Genomic DNA, 19,190 nt, shown 5'->3' with positions numbered 1-19,190 from the left:
ATAGATTTTTATTTTTGTTTCATGCCGCTGAAACTCCTATACATTAAATACTTGATGAATGTTAATGCATTAATAAAATGACAAGGACACTCTCATGCTACTTATGTACAGAGGAAACTGCACAGACAACCTGCATTTATAGACAGATAAAAACAATGACTGAGAAATCACCAGTTCATAAAAGATTTATATCATGTCTTACGGATTGTTCCTTTTTCTGTTCTGTCATTTATCAGGGAAAAGTTGCACAAACAGCCTGTATGTCAGCTTGCAAACATCTGTCTACATCTCTCACGCAGATATTACTGGATAGCGAGTTGAAACAAATAAGCATGGGAGCCATCCAGCAGTTTAACTTGGATGTTATACAGTGTGAATGTAAGTACAGTTTGTCTATAGTTTTTGTAATTGGGTAAACAAAACAGCAGCTCATTGTTTCCTAGTTATATTACATGTTTGAGTATGAAGTATGATGTGGTTTGAAATAGGATGCTTTTTAAAAAATGTTCTTTAATATATATGTAACTTTTCTTTGAATGATTTTAATGTTTTTGGCTTATTTAGGTTTTAGTGTATTACGGTTTCTTTTCTTTTATAGCTTTCAGTGTATTATAGTAAAACCTCAAGCTTTAATTTTTTGTGTGCTGTGAAGCTTGCAGAGTAGTGTTTTCAAGCTATTGAAGCAGAGAGAGAAATACATAAGTAAAAATGTTCTATGACGGATGTTTGTATATTAAAAAGGGTAATTATAATTATGCAAAAACTCCAACTCATATAAATGCAGGATTTAAAGGTAAACAACTTTAAGGTGAATTTTAAAAACCGGCACATGTCAAAACCAGTGTGTCCCGAGCAAATTTTAAAAGCCGCTGGAGTACGAGCATACTTAACCTCAACGTGCACGAATGAAAAGTTCCAAAAAAGGGGCTGGGCAGCCATGGGCATTCTTAGATTTCACATTGCCATCTTCATGTAAATACTTACATGCACAGGTGCGCCAGGGTCCTCTACCGCAGAACTTTACTTCTGCAGTGGATAACATGCAAGTTATAAAATAAAGATAAATAGATCGGTAGAATTTTAAATGTTGGGGCTTACAGGGGAGAAGGGAGGCTATTAAACTGGGTGGGGGGGGGGGGGTGATGGAAGTCCTTTTCTTTACCTGGGCGATCTGGTAAAACTGGTAATGGCCTCGGTACGCGTGTCATTTGAAATCCCACCACTTATGCGGTAGAAGCGGGATTTGCACAGTCAGCCTATTTTATAACATGCACGCATATACGTGCCTATATTATAAAATGGCCATGTCCTTGGACGCGAGCTAACGAACACATGCACACGTGTGCCCACACGCCTGTTTAAAAGTTATCATCCCTGGTTTTGTCAGTCTTTTCTAGTTACTGTTAATTTAAATCATTTGTACACTAAGGGGCGGATTTTAAAAGGCCCGCGCACGCCGGTGCGCGTAAAGCCCCAGGACGCGCGTAAGTCCCGGGGCTTTCGAAAAGGGGAGGGAGGGGGCGTGTCCGGGGGCATTCCCGAAACGATGCAGCGTTTTGGGGGCGTGCCGTGGTGGGCCCGGGGGCGTGGCCGGCCCGGGGGCCTCTGGACCAGCCCCCGGGACCGGAGGACGGAGCGGGGCTGGTCCAGAGCGGCCTCGGAGGGAACAGGCAGCTCGCGCTGGGCCCAGGGGGCCCAGCTCGTTCAGGCATGTCCAATCTGTTGCATATCTTGGTATCATCTGCAAATAGAAAACTTTACCTTCTATCCTGTAGGGAGAAGAGTAAAGATTTCCTACTCCAACTCCCTTTTTCATATGTACCTCTTATTTACCAGTGACATTTCCTGTCCATCTGCTTAGAGAATTCCCCAAACTGTTTGTCTGAATAATGCTTTTTCTCACAGGACAAGCAGGATGGTAGTCCTCACATATGGGTGACATCACAGGATGGAGCCCAATCACGGAACACTTTTGTCAAAGTTTCCAGAACTTTGACTGGCCCCTACTGGGCATGCCCAGGATGGCACTAACCCTGCAGCCAGCAGGGGTCCCCCCTTCAGTCTTCTTTTTTCCGTGCAGCAGTAGCCTCGCGGTTAAGGAGCTCTTCAGACATTCCTGACAGGAATTTTCCTCTCGGAATTACTAAAAGTTAATTTGCCCTGCAGGGGTCCCTCCTTTAACTTTTTCAAGCCGCGGTACTCTGGTAAGTTTTTTACCCGTTCTCCGTCGATTACCGTCGAGTTTGGCCCTCGCGGCCTACTGGCCGTCGACTGTACCACTGCTCAATTTTTTCCATGGCCATGGTGTCGGGGTTCTGTCGGTGCCCTGACTGTAATCGCACCATGTTCATCACAGACCCCCATAAAATCTGTGTAATGTATCTTGGACGAGAGCACGATGTCTTGACCTGCACCAAATGTGCCCTAATGACACCAAAAGGTCGCAAGGCCAGAATGGAGAAGATGGAACTTCTCTTCCGTGCTCAAACCCCGACTCCATCCATTGCATCAACGTCATCAGAACCAGTTCAGTCAACTTCACGCCAGCATCGACCACCAGCCGGTGACCGTCCGGCATCGATGACATCTCGGCCTTCGACACCCTCTACTCCCCCTCAGGACCGAGGGGATCGTAGAGACAAACATCGCCATCGACATCGAAAGTCTCGGACCATCGAGGGAGCGAAATCATCGACCTTGCCATTGTCCAAGCCGCCATCAAAGAAACCCAGTCCAGAAAAGGCACTGACTTTTTTGGTGACCGGGTCACCAAGGCAACCCTCACCTAACAGGGTATCGGGAGCTGCGACTCCGCCTTTAACGGTGGTCCCTCCGGCTATGCCTCTGCCTCTTTCTTCTGTTCTGGAGCCGGGGCTGCTTGCTCCAGGTCTCCGAGAAGAACTGGACCGGATGGTTCAGGAGGCCATTGACAAGGTGATGCAACGACTCCAGGTTCCTCCAGCACCAACACCGGTACTGATTGTGGAACCGCCCACCGACCCGATTCTGGCAGCATTGGCACTGCTGCTCTCCAGGATGGAAGTGCTCATTGCCGCTTTTCCACCGATGGACCCCGGGTCGCCAATGGCTTCGGTGCCCTCCCCGCTTACTCTGTCATCAGGAGGAGAATGTTGCGACCATCGCTGCTCAACATCCTCACTCCACCCTCTTTACCTCTGTGGGGACTCCCTCCGGGTCTGATGGACGGCTGGCTGCTGTGGCGACTCCATGCCGTCTACCTCCGGCGTCCCCGGACCGGCTCAACTTTGCAGATCCGCCATGTTGCCTGAAGACCTAGGGCGCGCGTGCGCTCTGATTGAAGTACCAGCAAGAGCGCGAACCTCAGGGGCGTCCCCCTGAGATGACGTCATTCGCTTCCAATATTTAAAGGTCTCTATTTTCACTATCAAACTGAGTTACAAGGGGTTGGATTGGGAAAGTGTCTCGCTACCTACGGACTACTACCCCCAAGCTACTCTGCCTCCTCGGACTTACCAGAGGTACCCGCTTCTCGGGGGCCTCGCTCTTTTTCTTTACTTTCAGATTACAGCTAGGAACCGGTAATCGCGCCTCGAGGGCCCATGTTCCTGGACACTCTGAAGATTCTCTACTGCTTGGAAGCTATCGCTGCGACAAACAATTGTGAGTTACCATCGCTCTCTCAGAGCTTTCCCTGGAACCAGGTACTCGCTCCTCGAGGGCCTAAACCTTTCCAGTTCCTAAGCTTCCTTGAGACCTTATGTGAGTTTTTTCATCTAGTTCTGTTCATGAACTCTGCCTACTCACTTTTCTACAGTTTCTCAACAGCTCAGCCATCCTGGATCGCTTTTCCAGTACCTGAGAGACTACAGCCCTGCCGGGCATATCAGTTCACTACTGCCACCTCTGGTGGTTTCAAAACCTGTTTAATAAAAGAACTAATGTGTGTCTGTCTCCATACTCAAGCCTAGCCAGTGGTCCCTCTCGGGATATCCTCCCGGAGGCGTGGTCATCTGCCACCAGCCCAGGGATCCATCCACAATTATATCAGATTCATTACAGATTGCTACTCCTTAGCAAGACAATATCTGAGACACTACAAGATTCCTGACTCCTCCTCCTTTAGGAGCCAATAATAATAGATTGCTCATTCCGCAGTCTAACAGCAGAATTACATCAGATTGTTAACTCCTCACGGAGTATACTACAGGATGTCCGAGAAATGCACCAAATGTACCCAGGTGTGCAAGGCACTAGGACTGGGATAAAATTTGGCAGAGGGCATCCTGAACCCTAACGGGCAGGCGGAAGGATGTTGGTACGTCACATTGTAAATAGGTTATGAAGGACAGACTGGCCGAAGATGGAATCTTGTCATCCGGCTTTGTCCAAGAAATAGTGGGCTGCAAAGGTGTGGAGAGAACTCCAGGTGGCAGCCCTACAAATGTCAGGAAGCGGCACCAATCGTAGGTGTGCTACTGAAGTCGCCATGGCTCTCACAGAGTGTGCTTTAACACGGTCTTGAAATGGAATGCGCGCTTGCTGATAGCAAAAGGATATGCAGTCCGCCAACCAGGAGGAGAGAGTCTGCTTACCCACAGGCTTCCCTAACTTGTTAGGGTGGAAAGAGACAAACAATTGAGTGCTTTCCCTGTGGGCAGCTGTACAGTCTAGGTAGAATGCTAGAGCCCGTTTACAGTCAAGGGTATGTAGAGCCTGTTCTCCTGGATTGGAATGGGGCCTGGGAAAGAAGGTAGGTAGTATAATGGATTGATTAATGTGAAACTCTGATACTACCTTAGGCAAGAACTTAGGGTGAGTGCGGAGTACCGCACATAAGGTATCAAGGAAGCTCAGGAGCTGGAAAGGTTTGGGCCCTCGAGAAGCGAGTACCTGGTTCCAGGGAAAGCTCTGAGAGAGCGATGGTAATTCACAATTGTTTGTAGCAGCGATAGCTTCCAAGCAGTAGAGAATCTTCAGAGTGTCCAAGAACATGGGCCCTCAAGGAGCGAGTACCGGCTCCTATCTATAATCTGAAAGTAAAGAAAAAGAGCGAGGCCCCTGAGGAGCGGGTACCTTTGGTAAGTCCGAGGAAGCAGAGTAGCTTGGGAGACGTAGCCGAAGCAATCCCCTTGCTAACTCAATTAGATAGTGAAATAGAGACCTTTAAATATTGGAAGCGGATGACGTCATCTTAGGGGGACGCCCCTGAGGTTCGCGCTCTTGCTGGTACTTCAATCAGAGCGCGCGCGCGGGCCTGCAACGTCGAGCTGGTCCAGGGATGCCGGAGATAGACGGCATGGAGACGCTGTGGCAGCCAGCTGTCCATCAGACCCGGAGGGAGTCACCACAGAGGTAAAGAGGGCGGAGTGAGGACGTCGAGCAGTGACAGTCGCAACACATCCTCAGCTCGGTACTCACCCATATGTGAGGACTACCATCCTGCTTGTCCTGTGAGAAAGCAAATGTTGCTTACCTGTAACAGGTTTTCTCACAGGACAGCAGGATGTTAGTCCTCACAAAACCTGCCCGCCGCCCCGCGGTGTTGGGTTTGTTATGTTTTCTTATTTTATTTTTCGGCACTGCCTGTAGCTTTTAAACAAGACTGAAGGGGGACCCCTGCTGGCTGCTGGGTTAGTGCCATGCTGGGCATGCCCAGTAGGGGCTAGTCAAAGTTCTGGAAACTTTGACAAACTTGTTCCGTGATTGGGCTCCATCTTGTGATGTCACCCATATGTGAGGACTAATATCCTGCTGTCCTGTGAGAACACCTGTTACAGGTAAGCAACATTTGCTATTTCTACGTTACACAGGGCTAAGCTTAATACTTCATCAGGAAACACACAAGCAATTAGGGAAACAGAAAATAAGAAAAATGATAGTTACAAAAGCATGCATGACATCTGGTGCTTATTAGATTACAGTTAATTAATGCTAGAGTCACCCCCCCCCCCCCCCCCAGCAGAGACTTGAATGTGAAGTGCTAAAAACCTTAACTTCCTAACCTATTGAATAGGGAATTGAGCCTACAGTTTCTCGCCCTATGGACTTACAACGACACATGCTCTCCTGGTCTGGTCCAGTGGCCTTGTCTCTTCTCAGGTCCTTGATGCAGGAACAGAGAGGACAGCTTTTGCCATGGAAGCAGCAGGCTGTTCAGCTCTCCTGCCTCTGATACCTTGCATTGCTGTGCCTTTGGTCTCCTCAAGTTGCTTCTGCCCAGGATGCCCAGAGACAAGGCAGCGGGGGAGGCAGTAGCACTCTGATGGGTTGTCTTCCTCTTGGGATGGGCATCAAATGATTGACAATGACCCTGAGTGCTTGCACCTCGCTGCTTTTAAGGGCTTACCTATGCATAATTCAGAAGCTTCATGCTTAGTCAGGTAAATGCATAATTAAAGCTTTAATTAGCTGATTTTCCCATTCTTTTCCCATTTTATTTATTTATTTACTTATTTATTTAAAAACATTTCTTACCTGCCCTTCCAGCATTCAGGGCAGAGTACAATAAAAACACACATAATAGATAACAAAAATTACATCACAGTGAAATTAAAATTAAATAAAATAAACATACTTTATAAATCAGTTACTTTGTTTCTTCTCCAGGTTCATCTAGTGATCAGTTTGGGAACTTCCAGTTGTTCATCTCTGAGCCATAAAGAGAGGCCCCTAGTGCTCTGGCTGTGCAGATTCACACAGAACCAATTGTCCTGGTGTTTCTCTTGGCCTCTTTTGACTCCAGCTAGCCTGGAAGGGCCTATAAATCTGTCAGGTTTGATCACGTATACAGCAACTGCAAAGTCTCTGCATTTGACTGCCCATAGTCAAATAGGCTATGTCCATTTTTACTGACGTCAGACAGCCCATCTTAGCTGCTTGTCCTGTTAGCAAGAATTGGGATATTCCCTACAATCCATTCCACAGTGTCGTTCACAAGGATATTGAACAGAGCCAGTCCCAATACTGATCCTTGTGGCACTCTGCTTAACACTATTTTCTCTTCAGAGTAGTAATGGTAAATTACCTGCTATCTCTTGTCAGTCAACCACTTTGTAATCCACTCCACCACCTTGGCACCAACTCCCAACCTTCTCATTTTGTTCACAAGTCTCCTATGTTGGACTGTATCAAAAACTTTGCTGAAATCCAAGTAAATCACATTGAGTGCTCTTCCTCAATCCATTTTAATAGTCATCCAATCAAAAAAATCAATCAGATTTATCTGACAGGATTTTTCCTTGGTGAATCCATGCTGCCTTGGATTCAGCAATATACTGGATTTTAGATAGTTCGCTATTCTTTCTTTCAGGAGAATATCCGTTAATTTTCCCACCACCCAAGGTAAGGCTAACAGGCCTGTAATTCCAGCCTTCTCTCTGCTCCCATTCTTGTGAAGTGGGACCATAACTGCTCTTCTCCAATCTCATGGCACCACTCCCTTTTCCTGGGATCTATTGAACAGGTCTTTCAGTGGACCCACCAGGACATCTCTGATCTCCCATAGTATCCTGGGATGTACCTCATCCAGCCAAATGGCCTTGTCCACATTCAGATTTCCTAGCTTTTCCAATACATTCTCTTCTGTAAAAGGAGTTGTGTCTACCGCATTCCCATCTATGGGTTGTCAACCAGCAACTGTCCTTCTCCAGGGTCTTCTTTAGTGAACACAGAACTGAAGTATTTGTTTAATATTTCTGTCATTTCTTAGTCTGTCTTTACATCTTGCTCCTTGGCACCTTTCAATTTCACTATTTATTTATTTATTATTTTTTATATACCAACATTCAATCTGAGATATCACATCAGTTTACATTCAGGTACTGTAGGTATTTCCCTATCCCCAGAGGGCTTACAATCTAAGTTTATTGTACCTGAGGCAATGGAGGGTAAAGTGACTTGCCCAAGGTCACAAGGAGCGACACCGGGACTTAAACCCTGGTCTCCTGGTTCGTAGCTCACTGCTCTAACCACTAGGCTATTTCTCCCTTAGGAATGAGCTATGCACAATCCTGAGATTATTACATCACTTAGATTAGAAGTGAGTATATTATTTACACATCTTTATCTCTAAGGTTGCCCTCACTATCTCACATTCTCACACACATGATGTAACTTAGGATATCCCTTTCTTCTTTTCCTTCCTAAGAACACGCCATACTGTTCAGACCAAGGATCTACCAAGCCCAGCACCCTGTCTCCAACAATGGTCAACCCAGGCCACAAGAACCCGGCAGGCACCCAAAAACCAAAACTATCCCATGCCACTGCTGCCATTATGGGCCTGCCCTTTTTCTCTGATATATCTGAAAAATGTTTGTCATCTCTCTTTACCTCTTTGGCAATCTTTTTTTCTGCTTGACCTTTTGCTTTCCTGATTTCTTTCTTCATTTCCCTTAGTTTCACCAAGTATTCTTCCCTGTGTTCCTCTTTTTGGGGTCCTTTAGACTTCTTGAGCGCCGTTCTTTTTTCCTTAATTTTTTCAGCCACCTCCTTTGAGAACCAAAATGATTTCTTTTTCCTTGTACTTTTGTTTACTTTTCTAACATATAGATTTGTTGCCTTTGTAATAGGTACTTTTAATTTGGTCCACTGTTGTTCCACCTTGCCCTTTTTCTCCCAGTTTTCTAGTTCTTCCTCCAGATACATCCCCATTTTGTCAAAGTCTGTGTTTTTGAAAATTAGAACATAATGTGCCAGTCTTTCTTTATAAAATAGTATGGTTGCCATATTAGTACATTTGAATACATGGAAATAAAGGTTAAGAAATAAAAACAACATATGTAAGGTGAGACCTTTTTATTAGACTAACAATGCATTTCTTGATTAGCTTTTTGGAGCTTGTTCATTGCTTTGGCTACTCATTGTAAAGCAATAAATTAAATCAATAAACATATTCTCTTTCTCTAGTCAGAATAGAATGAGCAAATGATGATGTTACCAGAAAATATAAATGAATCATAAAAGGCATTCCAGTAATAGTGTGAAGGGGGAAGGGCCAGGAATGTTTGATGAATAATCAGAAACTGAGAGGCAGTATAACTTTATTTATAATAATAGGTTAAGAAACCCAAGTCTTTGTTGAGGAAAATTTAAAATAATCCAGGAACCTAAGACTTTTGAAGTTCAAATGATTAGACACTTCACAACTGAAAAGACTCAGTAAAGATCTGGGTTTCTTAACCCATTATGAGCCATAAAATTATACTGCCTGTCACCATCTGATTGCTCATCCAACCTCCCCTCCCCTTCACATTATCACTGGACTGCCTTTTAGGATTTGCTTACACTTTCTGGTAACATCATCTTTTGCTCATTCTATTCTGACCTGAGGAGAGTATTCTGACCTGAGGAAGAGAGTATTAGCTCTCCAAAGCTAGTCCAGGAATGCATGGAATTATTTCAGTAAAAAGGTGTCATGTTACTTTGTTCAGTGCACTATGTTATCAGGCAGGAGATGTATCCCTTCTGAATATGACAACACATGAGTAACAAATCAATAATTAAGATACATTACGGAATAGAAATGCAACAACTATTGTTCTTTTCTCTATTTGGGCATCATCACATGTGAATAATCACACTTGCACACATACATCTCACTCAAACACCTAACAAATCATGGACAAAGAATGTGTATAGTGTTTCCTGGGTCTGATGAAAGTTCCCTTAACAATTATGGAGTTTTCTGGGACTGGTATAAAACATGAGTGCCTTTTTTTCTAATTTTACTTGCAAAACATGAGAGCGAACCACACTACCATGTTACTTTATGAAAGAAGTTTTTCTCCTAGGACAAGCAGGATGGTAGTCCTCAAAGATCATCAGATGGAGCCCAGCATGCCACTATCTGTGCGTCCATGCGAGCTCCTCCTTCAGTCTCTTTTTCTGTGGCGCAGTTGCCTCGCAGTTTTAGGAACTCTGCTTCTTTTTCGTCTTTGTCTCTGAAATCGGCTTTTTTCCCTGTTCCATTGATGGGTACCCCTTCGCAATTGGTGTCTCTCCTCAGCGCAGTAGGTAGGAACCATTTTTCCATCTTTTTTTCGATTCCCGGCATCCCACTTCTCGGTGGCCATTGACCGCTCGCTGGTTATTTTTCATGGCGTTGTCCAGCTTTCGTCAGTGCCCCAGTGCCCGTGGACCGTGTCCATCACGGATCCACATGACATTTGAATCCTCTGCCTGGGGCCCTCGCACGACATCTGAGGGTGTCAGCTGTGTGACCAGATGATCCCAAGGGCCGTCATGTGCACCTGGTGAAAATGGAGAAGCTTTATGGTTCCAAAATGTCTGCTCCATCCACACCCGCGTCGAAGTCCTTGACACCCAAGGGTCGAGGGGAGCCACTTGATACACTCCCTCTCGCTACTCCTCCGACTACATCTTTGAAGTACTGAGGGGACGGTGAGCGGTTTTCCATGATCTCACCGGTTTCCAGGACATCGGGACCCTCCGCTTCCTTGGCATCGGGGAGCATTGTGGGAGATCACGCAAGCATCAACACCGGTTGCCGTCGGCGCATTTCTCCGGTTCTGGTAGGGTACTGGCGGCTACCGTACCACCACCAAAGCGACCCCATGGTTCGGAGGCCCAATCCTCTGATATTCTTGGGAGAACCAGGCGTTCCCCACCAATAGTGGTACCAGGAACCGTGCCTCCTTGAAGAACCGAGGAAGCAAGCCTTGTCCCCCCTCTCTCACTGGACTTTCAGGAGGAGTTGGACCACAGGGTGCAGAGGGTGGTGCTCTGAGCTCCCTTTGTTTCACCAAGTATTCTTCCCTGTGTTCCTCTTTTTGGGGTCCTTTAGACTTCTTGAGCACCGGCCAGTGCCGGAGCCTCCGCCATCTCTTCTGGTGCCCCTGCTCGAGCATCTGGATGTTCTCCTTGGTGCCCTTCTGATGCAACCAGTGCTCGAGAGACCTTCGGTTCCCCAGTGCCACTGATGCCCCCCTCGGGAGTGATTCTCATTATTGGATCTTCCAAGGAGGAAGATGTGGCCGGTGTCACATTCCCGAGGCCTCGATTCCCTATGCCTTTGCCTGGGCCTTCTGGCCTCCCGCAGCCCCTGGTCCCCCCCCATTACCAGTGGGACTGTCAATTCCCATGGTGCCCTCGGTGCCTTCGTAACCCAGGGCTAGGGTTCTCCACAGACCTCTCTCGCGTAAGCCCCATGATGGCCTTAGTGAAAAAGAAGGCCCTTATGACTCGTGGGGGGATGATTCCTCGGAGTCTTTGTTGAAGACCCTCTCTCTGAGCCTTTCCCACCAGAGGAAAGGCATCGGTCACCCCCCAGAGGACCTATCTTTTGCGGGGTTTGTCAGGGCCATGGCTGAAGCTATTCCCTTTCAGTTTCTTACAATGGAGGATGCACGACATAAGATGTTGGAAGTACTCCAATTTGTCAACGCTGCTACTGAAGACCTAGATAACCCTCTCCCCTTAGCCGAAGTAATATAGTCTGCTAACACCTCTTCCGAAACCAGCCCCCAAGACCAATCATGGTGTGTCGGTTTGGCAAAGTAAGTCACTTTATAATCAAATTTGGATCTATTTTCAGATGCTGCAGGGGGAATTGGTTTGGGGGTTTATTGTTAGGGAGCTTGGTCCACTGCTTCCTGGCATGAAGAATGGGTTGTGGTTGGATCTACCAAGAATATTACTTTTTTGGAGTTATTCCCTATTGTTGTTGTCTTGGTTATTTGGGGTGATAGATTGCGGAAAAGAAGGTGGTATTCTGGTGTGATAAATTGGGAGTGATGCAGGTCATCAATAGTTTATCTGCTAAGTGTGTGTTAGTGACTGATCTTTTATGGGAATTCGTCTTGCGTTTCTTGCATCTGAATTTGGCAGCTTCTGCTTGGCATGTTCTGGGTGTTGATAATAGACTTACCGACTCAATTTCTCATTCAAATTGGATCTATTTTGAAAGCTGGCACCGAATGTGGTTGGATAGGAGCTGTGATTCCCGATTTCCTTTGGCGCTATGGAATCCCGAGGCATGGAAATGTTATGGGCGTCTATGGCAGCATCGACGTGGAATTCCTACCACAGTGGATGCAACAAGGTGTTTCAATTTCTGTTTGCTCATGATTGGTCTTGAGGGCTGGTTTCGGAGGAGGTGTTAGCAGATTAAATTACTTCGGCTGAGGGGAGGGGATTATCTAGGTCTTCAGTAGCAGCCCACATTTCGGGCCTGTCTTTTTTCATTAAGGCCCATGGTTGGAGTAATCCAGCTCACAATTGCATTGTTAAGTGCTTGCTGGCCGGTTGGTTGAGGGGTTTCCCTCTGGCAATTGATGGTAGGTTGCCCATCACACATAATTTGTGGAAGTGCCTGTCTAGAATATGTTTTTCTCCTTTTGAATCTTGTTTGTTTAGGACTGCTTTCGTTCTGTTGTTTTTTGTGGCATTTAGGGTGGGTGAATAGGTGGATTGAGCTGGGAATTGTGGGGATCATTCGGATTTAAGGGTTGAGAATGCTTGTTTGGAGGTAGATAGGGAACGTTTAAAAATTCACCGATCAAGGACATTCTCACAGGACAAGCAGGATGGTAGTCCTCACATATGGGTGACATCACAGGATGGAGCCCAATCACGGAAAACTTCTGTCAAAGTTTCCAGAACTTTGACTGGACCCCACTGGGCATGCCCAGCATGGCACCAACCCTGCAGCCAGCAGGGCTCCCCCTTCAGTCTTCTTTTTTCTGCGCCGCAGTAGCCTCGCGGTAAAGGAGCTCCTGACAGGAATTTTCCTCACGGAATTACTCAGTTTATTTGCCCCACAGGGGTCCCTCCTTTAACTTTTTTCAAGCCGCGGTACTCCGGTAAGTTTTTACCCATTTTCCATCGATTACCGTCGAGTTTGGACCTCGCAGCCTACTGGCCGTCGACCGTACCGCGGCTCAATTTTTTTCTATGGCCATGGCGTCGGGGTTCCATCGGTGCCCGGACTGTACTCGCACCATGTCTATCACAGACCCTCATAAAGTCTGTGTAATGTGTCTTGGATGAGAGCACGATGTCCTAACCTGCACCAAATGTGCCTTAATGACACCAAAAGGTCGCAAGACCAGAATGGAGAAGATGGAACTTCTCTTCCGTGCTCAAACCCCGACTCCGTCCGTTGTATCGATGTCATCAGAACCGGCACTGTCAACTTCTCACCAGTATCAACCACCGGCCGGTGACCATCCAGCATCGACGACATCTCGCCCTTCGACACCTTCTACTCCCCCTCAGGACCAAGGGGATCACAGAGAGAAACATTGCCATCGACATCGTAAGCCTCGGACCATCAAGGGAATGAAGTCATCGACCTCGCCATCGTCCGAGCCACCGTTGAAAAAACCCCGTCCAGAAAAGGCACCGACCTTTTCGGCGACCAGGTCACCGAGGCAACCCTCACCCGACAGGGGATTGGAAGCCGTGACGCCGCCTTTAACGGTGGTCCCTCCGGCTATGCCTCTGCCTCCTTCTTCTGTTCCGGAGCCGGGGCTACTTGCTCCAGGTCTCCGAGAAGAACTGGACTGGATGGTTCAGGAGGCCATCGACAAGGCGATGCAACGACTCCAGGTTCCTCCAGCACCAACACCGACACCGGTACCGATTGTGGAACCGAGCATCAACCCAATTCCAGCAGCATTGGCACCGCTGCTATCCAGGATGGAAGCGCTTATTGCTGCATTTCTACCGATGGACCCTGGGTCACCGATGACTCCGGTGCCCTCTCCACTTACTCTGACATCGGGAGGAGAAACACCATTCCGCATCCCTCCATCCAGAGTCCTGCCTCAGCCATCGATGCTGATACATCCCTCACCACCGATCCAACCATCGGTGCCAATCTGTCCGTCGGCGCCACCGAGCCATCCATCGATGCCCTCAATGCCTGCGCTGGTGCCTTCAATGCCTTCATCGGTGCCTCCGATAATTCTTCTGATTCCACTGCCTTACATACCAGTGGGAGGTCGATTGTGCCACTTCCACAACATATAGCACTCAGTCACCTCAGACCAATGGGTAGTGGCGATTATTGCTCAGGGTTACCATCTGAACTTTCTCTCCGTACCACCGGACTCCCCACCTCTACCGACGTGGAGAACATCCGATCACTCCGTCCTTCTGGATCAAGAGGTCTCCCTCCTTCTCCAGTCCAAGGCAATAGAACCCATAACCTACTCTCAGCAAGGCCTAGGGTTCTATTCCCTGTACTTTCTAATCCCCAAAAAATCGAGAGGCATTCATCCTATCCTGGACCTACGGGCCCTCAACAAGTAACTCCAGTGAGAGAAGTTCAAGATGGTAACCTTAGGCTCGCTTCTTCCTCTTTTACAAAGAGGAGACTGGCTCTGCTCTCTAGACCTCCAGGACGCATACACTCATATTGTGATAACTCGATTTCATTGCAAATAACTGAGGTTTCTAGTAGGCCCCAAGCACTATCAATACCGAGTGCTTCCATTCGGCCTAGCATCTGCGCCACGAGTCTTCACAAAATGCCTTGTAGTAGTTGCAGCCTTCCTCAGGACCCAAGGTGTTCACATCTACCCCTATCTAGATCACTGGTAATCAGGACTCCCACTCAGTAAGCTGCTCTGTCATCCCTCAATCTAACCTTACACACTCTAATTTCATTAGGATTTCTCGTCAACTACGACAAATCCTACTTAGAACATAAGAACATAAGAAAATGCCATACTGGGTCAGACCAAGGGTCCATCAAGCCCAGCATCCTGTTTCCAACAGTGGCCAATCCAGGTCATAGGAACCTGGCAAGTACCCAAAAACTAAGTCTATTCCATGTAACCATTGCTAATGGCAGTGGCTATTCTCTAAGTGAACTTAATAGCAGGTAATGGACTTCTCCTCCAAGAACTTATCCAATCCTTTTTTAAACATAGCTATACTAACTGCACTAACCACATCCCCTGGTAACAAATTCCAGAGTTTAATTGTGCGTTGAGTAAAAAAGAACTTTCTCTGATTAGTTTTAAATGTGCCCCATGCTAACTTCATGGAGTGCCCCCTAGTCTTTCTACTGTCCGAAAGAGTAAATAACCGATTCACATCTACCCGTTCTAGACCTCTCATGATTTTAAACACCTCTATCATATCCCCCCTCAGTCGTCTCTTCTCCAAGCTGAAAAATCCTAACCTCTTTAGTCTTTCCTCGTAGGGAGGCTGTTCCATTCCCCTTATCATTTTGGTAGCCCTTCTCTGTACCTTCTCCATCGCAATTATATCCTTTTTGAGATGCGGCGACCAGAACTGTACACAGTATTCAAGGTGCGGTCTCACCATGGAGCGATACAAAGGCATTATTACATTTTCCGTTTTATTCACCATTCCCTTTCTAATAATTCCCAACATTCTGTTTGCTTTTTTGACTGCCGCAGCACACTGAACCGACGATTTCAATGTGTTATCCACTATGACACCTAGATCTCTTTCTTGGGTTGTAGCACCTAATATGGAACCTAACATTGTGTAATTATAGCATGGGTTATTTTTCCCTATATGCATTACCTTGCACTTATCCACATTAAATTTCATCTGCCATTTGGATGCCCAATTTTCCAGCACACAAGGTCTTCCTGCAATTTATCACAATCTGCTTGTGCTTTAACTACTCTGAACAATTTTGTGTCATCTGCAAATTTGATTATCTCACTCGTCGTATTTCTTTCCAGATCATTTATAAATATATTGAAAAGTAAGGGTCCCAATACAGATCCCTGAGGCACTCCACTGTCCACTCCCTTCCACTGAGAAAATTGTCCATTTAATCCTACTCTCTGTTTCCTGTCTTTTAGCCAGTTTGCAATCCACGAAAGGACATCGCCACCTATCCCATGACTTTTTACTTTTCCTAGAAGCCTCTCATGAGGAACTTTGTCAAACGCCTTCTGAAAATCCAAGTATACTATATCTACCGGTTCACCTTTATCCACATGTTTATTAACTCCTTCAAAAAAGTGAAGCAGATTTGTGAGGCAAGACTTGCCTTGGGTAAAGCCATGCTGACTTTGTTCCATTAAACCATGTCTTTCTATATGTTCTGTGATTTTGTTGTTTAGAACACTTTCCACTATTTTTCCTGGCACTGAAGTGAGGCTAACCGGTCTGTAGTTTCCCGGATCACCCCTGGAGCCCTTTTTAAATATTGGGGTTACATTTGCTATCCTCCAGTCTTCAGGTACAATGGATGATTTTAATGATAAGTTACAAATTTTTACTAATAGGTCTGAAATTTCATTTTTTAGTTCCTTCAGAACTCTGGGGTGTATACCATCCGGTCCAGGTGATTTACTACTCTTCAGTTTGTCAATCAGGCCTACCACATCTTCTAGGTTCACCGTGATTTGATTCAGTCCATCTGAATCTTTACCCATGAAAACCTTCTCCATTACGGGTACCTCCCCAACATCCTCTTCAGTAAACACCGAAGCAAAGAAATCATTTAATCTTTCTGCGATGGCCTTATCTTCCCTAAGTGCCCCTTTAACCCCTCGATCATCTAACGGTCCAACTGACTCCCTCACAGGCTTTCTGCTTCGGATATATTTAAAAAAGTTTTTACTGTGAGTTTTTGCCTCTACTGCCAACTTCTTTTCAAATTCTCTCTTAGCCTGTCTTATCAATGTTTTACATTTAACTTGCCAATGTTTATGCTTTATCCTATTTTCTTCTATTGGATCCTTCTTCCAATTTTTGAATGAAGATCTTTTGGCTAGAATAGTTTCTTTCACCTCCCCTTTTAACCATGCCGGTAATCGTTTTGCCTTTTTTCCACCTTTCTTAATGTGTGGAATACATCTGGACTATGCTTCTAGGATGGTATTTTTTAACAATGACCACGCCTCTTGGACATTTTTTACTTTTGTAGCTGCTCCTTTCAGTTTTTTTCTAACAATTTTTCTCATTTTATCAAAGTTTCCCTTTTGAAAGTTTAGCACGAGAGCTGTGGATTTGCACACTGTTCCTCTTCCAGTCATTAAATCAAATTTGATCATATTATGATCACTATTGCCAAGCGGCCCCACCACCGTTACTTAGTCCCATCTCAAACCTTGTTGTTCATTGGGGCAGACTTGGACACCTTGCAGGCAAAGGCTTTTCTGCCTCAACCGCAAGCGCTCACTCTCGTGTCTCTTGCACACCAGCTGCAGTCTCAGCAGTCCGCGACTGCTTGTCACTTTCTCATCCTTCTGGGACACATGGCGTCCTCAGTGCAAGTCACACCAATGGCACGATTGGCCATGAGAGTCATCCAATGGACTCTACGGTCGCAATGGACTCAAAGCGTTCAGCCCCTGTCGACCATGGTCCACGTAACCGTCTCACTCCATCAGTCTCTTGCCTGGTGGAGTCATCAGACCAATCTTCTCCAAGGCTTGCCCTTTCAGGCCCCAGACCCTCAGATAACTCTTACCATCGATGCTTCCAACCTCGGTTGGGGAACCCATGTGGCCAATATGCAGGCACAAGGCTCTTGGTCTCCAGAGGAAGCCAAAAACCAAATACATTTCCTGGAGCTTCGAGCAAAAGGATATGCTCTCAGGGCATTTCAGGATCGCCTCTAAAATCAAGTTATCCTGATTCAGACGGACAACCAGGTGGCCATGTGGTACATCAACAAACAGGGAGGCACGGGCTCCTTCCTTCTGTGTCAGGAAGCTGCACAGATATGGGCGGAAGCTCTCTCCCATTCGATGTACCTCAGGGGCTCCTACTTGCCAGGAGTGGACAATGGGTTGGCAGACAAGCTGAGTTGCATCTTTCAACCACATGAGTGGTCTCTCAACTCCTCGGTGGCGAACTCCATCTTCCAACAATGGGGATATCCTCAGATGGACCTCTTTGCATCTCCTCAGAACCGCAAAGTAGAGAGCTTGTGCTCTCTTATTCGCAGCAAACACACTCAGCCCAGAAACGCATTCTCCCTCTCGTGTGCAACCGGTCTGCTCTATGCATTACCTCCACTTCCTCTTCTCTCGAAGTATCTCATGAAGTTACGTCAGGACAAGGAAACCATGATCCTCATAACACCTCACTGGCTACGCCAAGTGTGGTTTCCAGTACTGCAGGATCTCTCCATTCGCAGGCGCATTCCCTTAGGGACGGACCAGCTTCTGATCACTCAAAACGACGGATGCCTCCGCCATCCCAATCTTCATGCCTTGTCCCTGACGCATGGATGTTGAAAGGTTAATCCTTCAGCCACTTAACCTTTCTGAACCAGTTTCCCGTGTCTTGATTGCTTCACGGAAGCCTTCCACGAGAAAAGCTTACTCTTACAAATGGAAAGGGTTCACGTCATGCTGCTCTTTTCAGTCCCTTGAACTGTTTTCCTGTCCAATCACGAAGTTTTTGGACTATCTCTGGCATTTATCAGAATCAGGTCTAAAGACTTCTTCCATCAGAATGCATGTCAGTGCGGTAGCCGCCTTCCATAAAGGTTTCAGGGATGTTCCTATATCAGAACAACCCCTTGTAACATGTTTTTTGAAGGGCTTGCTTCACTACGTCCTCTGGCCCCTTCTTGGGACCTTAATCTGGTTTTGGGTCGGCTCATGAAACCACTATTCGAGCCTCTTCACTCTTGTGAACTTCGATATCTCACATGGAAAGTGATTTTCCTTTTGGCAAGCACTTCATCTTGCAGAGTTAGTGAATTACAGGCCCTAGTTACCTATCCGCTTACACTAACTCTGCAGGACCGGGCGGTACTCCGCACTCACCTAAATTCTTACCTAAGGTAGTTTCGGATTTTCACCTCAATCAATCCATCATATTACTTACCTTTATTCCCAGGCCCCATTCCAATCCAGGAGAGCAGGCTCTGCATACCCTTGACTGTAAACGGGCTCTAGCATTTTATATAGACCGTACAGTTGCGCACAGGAAAAGCACTCAATTGTTCGTCTCTTTCCACCATAACAAATTAGGGCAATCTGTGGGTAAGCAGACTCTCTCCTCCTGGTTGGCGGACTGCATATCCTTTTGCTATCAGCAAACGGGCATTCTATTTCAAGACCGTGTTAAAGCACACTCTGTGAGGGCCATGGCGACTTCAGTAGCACACCTGCGATCGGTGCCACTTCCTGACATTTGCAGGGCTGCCACCTGGAGTTCTCGCCATACCTTTGCAGCCCACTATTGCTTGGACAAAGCCAAAAGACAAGATTCCATCTTCAGCCAGTCTGTCCTTC

The 19,190-nt window shown here is 46.5% G+C and overlaps 1 protein-coding gene across 11 annotated transcripts in view; it reads left to right on the top strand.

The window, feature by feature from the left end:
• EXOC6 (exocyst complex component 6) overlaps positions 1 to 19,190 on the top strand; it is a 734,347-nt gene that overhangs the window by 548,266 nt on the left and 166,891 nt on the right. For 9 of the 11 annotated variants that reach the window (XM_029609905.1, XM_029609908.1, XM_029609906.1 and 6 more), the window contains one exon: positions 237 to 378. In XM_029609905.1, coding sequence (XP_029465765.1) covers positions 237 to 378 — 142 coding nt within the window. The remainder of the gene's footprint in view (positions 1 to 236; positions 379 to 19,190) is intronic. The other 2 variants (XM_029609912.1, XM_029609910.1) reach the window with 1 other exon arrangement.

Source organism: Rhinatrema bivittatum, chromosome 7, assembly GCF_901001135.1.
Source record: "Rhinatrema bivittatum chromosome 7, aRhiBiv1.1, whole genome shotgun sequence".
Classification (NCBI taxonomy): domain Eukaryota; kingdom Metazoa; phylum Chordata; class Amphibia; order Gymnophiona; family Rhinatrematidae; genus Rhinatrema; species Rhinatrema bivittatum.
The sequence above is the reverse complement of the archived record's forward strand: the minus strand, read 5'-3'. Positions and strand labels throughout refer to the sequence as shown.